Source organism: Priapulus caudatus, unplaced genomic scaffold (assembly GCF_000485595.1).
Source record: "Priapulus caudatus unplaced genomic scaffold, Priapulus_caudatus-5.0.1 Scaffold1751, whole genome shotgun sequence".
In the NCBI taxonomy this organism is placed as follows: Eukaryota; Metazoa; Priapulida; class Priapulimorpha; order Priapulimorphida; family Priapulidae; genus Priapulus; species Priapulus caudatus.
In genome coordinates this window covers 47,454-53,526 of record NW_014578812.1, presented here as the reverse complement: position 1 = coordinate 53,526, position 6,073 = coordinate 47,454, and the positions used below count along the sequence as shown (strand labels likewise).

Here is a 6,073-nt window from a genome sequence, read left to right as displayed (position 1 = left end):
GCATCGCAACATTGGAGGAGTGTGGGTGGGGGATTGTGGGCGGACGAGTGTGGGTGGAGGAGTGTGGGTGGAGGAGGGTGGGTGGAGGAGTGTGGGTGGAGGAGTGTGGGTGGAGGAGGGTGGGTGGAGGAGTGTGGGTGGAGGAGTGTGGGTGGAGGAGTGTGGGGTAGCAGAGTGTGGCGTGGAGGAGTTGGTGTGCGAGGAGTGTGGTGGAGGTAATGTGGGGGAGGAGTGGTGGTGGGGAGTGTGGGTGGAGAGTGTGGCGGTGGAGGAGTGTGGGTGGGAGAAGTGTGGGTGGAGGAGTTGGGTGAGGAGTTGGGTGGAGAGTGTGGGGGAGCAGGAGTGTGGGTGGAGGAGTGTGGGTGGAGAGTGATGGGGGGGCAGGGGAAGCGGTGAGGGAAGAAGCCTGATCGAAAATTAATAATGCAGTCGCGCGATCGGAGCGATCGACGTTTTGTAGGTTTTCACCTGCACAGGCGAGCAATTTCCGTCATTAGTAACAGGTGAGTGATTCATCGCTCGTGTGTCGCGGCATTCCGTATACGTACTTGCGCGTAAATCAACGTCCGTCGCGACGGTTAATGACGTTAATTGCGTCGTCGGCCGCGCGCGACGCCCCCTTGTGTGCCCCGCTGACGTCACCAGGTGTGCAATGACGGCACCAGTTGCGCGCTGACGTCACCGCTTCGTTGATTGCAGGTGTGCAATGACCTTGACGACGAGGACGACTACGACAGCGTGCCGGACGAATCCGACTCTCTGTCGCCGTCTACCGACGACAACCTCGAAAAGACGAGGGCGACGACGGCGGCGGCGATGTCGGCAGCGGCAGCGGCGCCCCCTCGCGTCAAGATCGAGCGCAAGATGTTCCCGGACTACCACGAGTCGTACCTGAGCACGAGCAACTCCGACGACGCCATCGAGAGATCAGTGATCACCGAGCAGGCGCAGGTGCACACGCGCCCGAAGACTCCGCCACCAGCACACGCCCCGTCGCCGGACGACGAACCCCCGCCGCCGCCGCCAGCGCCACGAGCAGCAGCAGCAGCAGCAGCAGCAACGCCGCCTCCCGTCGCGGCGAAACCGAACGGGTTGCTGACGAACGGGATCGCGATCCGGCGCGTCGACGGTAAGGGTGTCGTCGCGCAGCCGCCGTCGCCGCCGCTGCACCGCGTCGCCTCGTGGGAGAACGACATCTACCGGATCGCCGAGCAGGGCGTGTGCATGCCGCAGGACAAGGCTGCCGACGACACGCAGTACGACATCGAAGGTGAGGCGCGCGCGCGGTGTCGCCCCATAGCGACCGGTACGTCTGTAGGTGCGAAGAAAAAAAATGCGTTCGAGTTTCAGACATTCGAATATGCAATTCGCCTGCGTTATTGCAGGTTCGTCTGTAGCAGTAGTAGGGTGGCATGAGGCCATGTAGGGTGTAGCGATAGGTAGGGCGGTGTGTTGCCATAGCGACCGGTAGCATGGTATTTCGGCATACCTACCAGTTGGGCTGCATTTAGTGTTGTCGTAATGCCCGGTGTTGCTGTGTGGAGCCCTAGATACTAGTGTGTGGCCTTAAATACCAGTGTGTTGCCATAACAACTTGTGGAACCGTGTGTTGCCATAACGACGGCTATAGCAAAGAGCCGCTGTCCAGTGACGTCATCAGTTATTGTAAAGCGCAATACTTTTTCCTTTGCAATCCATTAAAAACGATTTCGTGTTATGTGCGCGCATACACGCGACTGCTAGCAAATCGACTGAAAATAAACCGTGTTCGAGCGATGCGAGTTAGCGAGTGAGTAGGCCGGCATGAATGAATGAGCGAGCCAACAATTTATTGCCCGCGAAATCGCAGACGAATTGCGTATTTGAATGTCTGAAATTCGAACGCATTTTTATTTTTTCGCACGCATAATCCTGCAGCGCTCCCGACGGCGATTTGAACGGATTGCGCACCGATGGCATTAGATGCCGGGTTTACTGGCGTGATATAGTACCCCTGGCATGATATAGTGCCCCCTGTCGAATATACATTCCAACATGATATAATGCCCCCTGTCGAATATATATTCCCACACGGCAGTGGTTAACGTGCGAATTTATCACCTACTCGACAAATTACGAAACAAACACATTGCTAGAATATCAAGTTTCACAGTCTCGGTTGGCAGCCTCATTCGCGTCTCCCAGGGTTAGGGTTAGGGTTAGGGTTAGGGTTAGGGTTAGGATTAGGGTTGCGGTTAGGGTTGGGGTTAGGGTTAGGGTTAGGGTTGGGGTTGGAGTTAGGGTTGGGTTGGGGTTGTCGAGCAGCAAGCTAGCGAGCGGATTTGATTTGATTTGATAACACATACGCGGGTCGTGCATCATAGCTCGCAAACATTCTACTTCTTTCTATCTACATTCTACTGCTTTCAATCTACTGCTACTAATGCTTTTGCTAAAAGAGTGTAGCAAATGTACACGATGTGGAGATTATACGTCACGACATGTACAGAAGTGTGCGATTCGACATTGTAATCCAAAGTGTTGAAATATGTATGCGCGGGCACGATCTATGAATGCGTATATATCTATAAAGATCTATATATATATGCGCGTATAAGATCTACGAATGCGTATTTACCCCTAACGATCTATAAATATCTATAAATATATCTATAAAGATCTATACATGTATGTGCGGTTAAGATCTACGAATGCGTATATATCTATAAAGCCATCTATGAATTTCTATATGCGTGGTCGGGACTCACGGTGACCTCTATCGTCTGCCAGTGTGTCAGAGGGGGGGGGGGCGTGGGTTTACACCCGCGGTGTGTGGTTTACACACTGAAGCACTAGCATCTAGAATAAGCTGGAAGCTATGAGAGGAACTCTAGCGGGATTCAAAAGGCTGCGGTGGGGGAGGGTGAAGCAGGAGCGATGATGACTTATAGGATAGGATAGATAATAGCAGGGGTTGATTATTGTTGATAAATTTTGACATTTCTTTTGACAAATCCTTTGACAATATTTTGACATAATTTTGACAATATTTTGACATAATTTTGACAATATTTTGACAATTCTTTTGACAAAATTTGACAATTTAGAAAAATTTTGATAAATTTTGACCATACCTTTAACAAATATTTGAGAATTTTGACCAATTTGTCATTATTAACCCCTGATAATGGCAGGATAGAAAGGAGAATGTATATAAAAGAAGTGTGCGAGAATGTGTTAGACTGGCGCCGACCGTCGCTAACGTACGGTTGTTGTCGCGCAGATACATCGATGCCGGTGACGGAGGAACTCTACACGGCGAAAGTCTACGAACATCTGAGCATCCCCGTGTACGCAGCGCTGCATGGGGTGAGTATGCATGATAGTGTTGATAATAATATTAATAGTTATAGTTAGTATATTATAGAGATCATGGGGTGAGTATTGGTGTTGTACAACTGTAGAGGGCGTCCATATGCAGCTGGCCTGAATAAGCATCGAAAAAAAATTAATTGAAAATACTCACAGTGTTTCGTCGCACACAGCATACACTTTATTCATCATGCTAAATAGCCACAGATTCAAGCTCTATACTCCGATCGAAACATTTGCCAGCTAAGTGATGCCCATTTATACAAAGTAGGCGGATCCCGTTTCAAACACAAAAATGGCCGACCGGTCACCATGGATACGCCACTTGACGGAATGGCACAACAACACGACAAGACCAGTGTAACTTCTAATGCATCCTATAGACGTCCATGCGGCATCTAACTTGCGCGCATAATGCAAATTAGTGCACTCTAGTGCCGAAGTTTACCGCAAGAAAATCAAAAGAAGACCTTTTCCACGGACGAAATAGTGCAACATTGGTGAACAATTTGCGGAAGGTTACTGTTATATGCCTCCTATAGAGATCATGGGGAGAGTACACTGATCTCTGATGATAATTGTTAGCATCTATATAGATCATGGGGTGAGTATGAATGATGCGCGCGGTCACAGTCACTTACGTATGTAAACACGCTCCTAATAACGCTATACCTATCAGTCATACTCCATCGTCCATCCATAATGCACCTAGAGAGGGGAGACATGTCGGGAGCATGCTGGAATGAGAGAGTTGGGGGATAGAGAGGGGGAGATGAAGGGAGAGACAGAGTATGTATATAAACACGCTCCTAATAACGCTACCTACCAATCGTACTCCATCATACATCCATAATGCACCTGGAAAGGAGAAACACGTGGAGTGAGAGAGCTGGGGAGAGAGAGAGGCGGGTAGAAAGAGAGGGGGAGGTGGAGGAAGAGACAGTGTGAGTGTGTAAACACGCTCTGACGCTACCTATCAATCATACTTCATCATCTATCCATAATGCCTATAGAGAGGGGAGAGAGGGGAGGAGCATGCTAGAGTGAGAGAGTCGGGGAGAGAGGGGGTAGAGAGAGAGAGAGAGAGAGAGAGAGAGAGAGAGAGAGAGAGAGAGAGTGAGAGAGTTGGGAAGAGAAAGAGGGGGAGAGAGGGAGGGGGAGATGGAGGGAGAGACAGAGTGAGTATGTGCGAGAGACAGAGAAATAGATATGGGTGAGAGAGAGAGAAGAGGGAGAGAGAGTGATTGTTTGTGGGAGAAAGAGAGCTAAAGAAAGGGAGAGAGGTGGAGAGAGAGAGGGAGAAGAGAGAAGGAGAGAGAGGGTGTGGAGCCGAGAGAAAGAGAGAGAGAGAGAAGAGAGAGAGGAGAGAGAAGGAGACGAGCTATGCGAGAGCGAGCGAGTGAGAGAAGAGAGAGAGAGCAGAGACAGAGGGGAGAGAGCGCGATGCGAGAGAGAGAGACGCAGAGGGCGAGAAAGAACAGAAGAAGAGTGTGATTGTAACTGCGGCGACGCGTGTGCGTAACGAAATTAATAATCCTGCTGTAGTGTGCAACTGTGTTGTGTGTGTTTTTGTGTGTGAATGTGTGTGTGTGTGTGTTGTGTGTGTTTGTGTTGTGTGTGTTTGCTATGCTTTGTTGTGTGTGTGTGCTGTGTGGTTGTGCGCTCGCGCGTGTTGGTGTATGTCTGACGTAGTGGTGGCGTGTGCTGTCGTGTGCGTGGCGTGTGCGTGTGCTCGTGCGCGTGTGCGCGTGCGCGCTGGCGGTGCGTGTCGCGGTGCGCGTGCGCGTTGCGCCGTGCTGCCGTTGTGCGTGTGCGTGTGCGTGTGCTGTGTGCGTGCGTGCGTGCGTCGCGTCGTGTGCTAACAATGAATTAATACCTGTGTGCGTGTCCGCCTGCCTATCTTGCCTGCGTGTATCACCCGCTCATGACTCACTCACTATCGATCACCACACTACATCTTCATCTCGTCGTTACAGTAGAGAATAAGTTTCAATTTATGCAAGCGTCGCGCGCACACCGTATATATAATATCGAATATATATATATATAGTATATATCAGGAGTTAATAAGACAAAATATGTGTCTTTAGTAACTCCTGATTATATCTAATATATATTCTACCCCATACACGCACGCACGCGTGAGGCGCGCGTTATCAACACGCTCCAGTGCGGCATTAAATTAGGCGTAATCGTCTGTTCGAGTGAACCGTGCAGCAGCAGAGCGTGCATGTTAAATTAGCTGGCGTCTGCTATCAACCCCCCCCCTCCTCCAGCCCGCCGCTGCTGCGCATCCATGGAGCAGGAAGCAGCAGCTGGTGATTTAGAATAATTTGAATCGCTATATAAGCTGGACATTAAGTATTGATTCAAGCGTCGAGGGTGTTGATTTAAATCAAATTGAAATGTCAAGCTGGACATTAAGCATTGATTCAACGTCGAGGGTGTGGCCGTGTTCACGTTTAAAGAATTTGTGTCCAGCTTTTCAGCAAAAAATAAGAAAATTCATTTTTCACGTTACATTATTTTAGTACGACGAGGTGCAATTATCACATAATCAAGTACCGTTCGAGTGAAATCGAGATTGCAGTGGACGTATTTGTGTGATACTGATGACATAATAGTGGGACTGACAGCATGATGACGTGTTTGGATCGTGTGTATAGTTGAACAGGTGGTCGCAGGAATCACTTATATAGACACGCGCGACGCTCTGCTGTGA

General features: G+C 49.7%; 1 protein-coding gene across 1 annotated transcript in view; it reads left to right on the top strand.

Moving 5' to 3' along the window:
• Positions 1-864: 864 nt before the first annotated feature.
• The window catches only part of LOC106817516 (pleckstrin homology domain-containing family H member 1-like), a gene marked incomplete in the record, with an annotated part of 29,570 nt that continues 24,361 nt past the window's right edge, over positions 865-6,073 (top strand). The window contains 2 exon segments of the mRNA XM_014822186.1: positions 865-1,270; positions 3,263-3,348. Coding sequence (XP_014677672.1) covers positions 865-1,270; positions 3,263-3,348 — 492 coding nt within the window.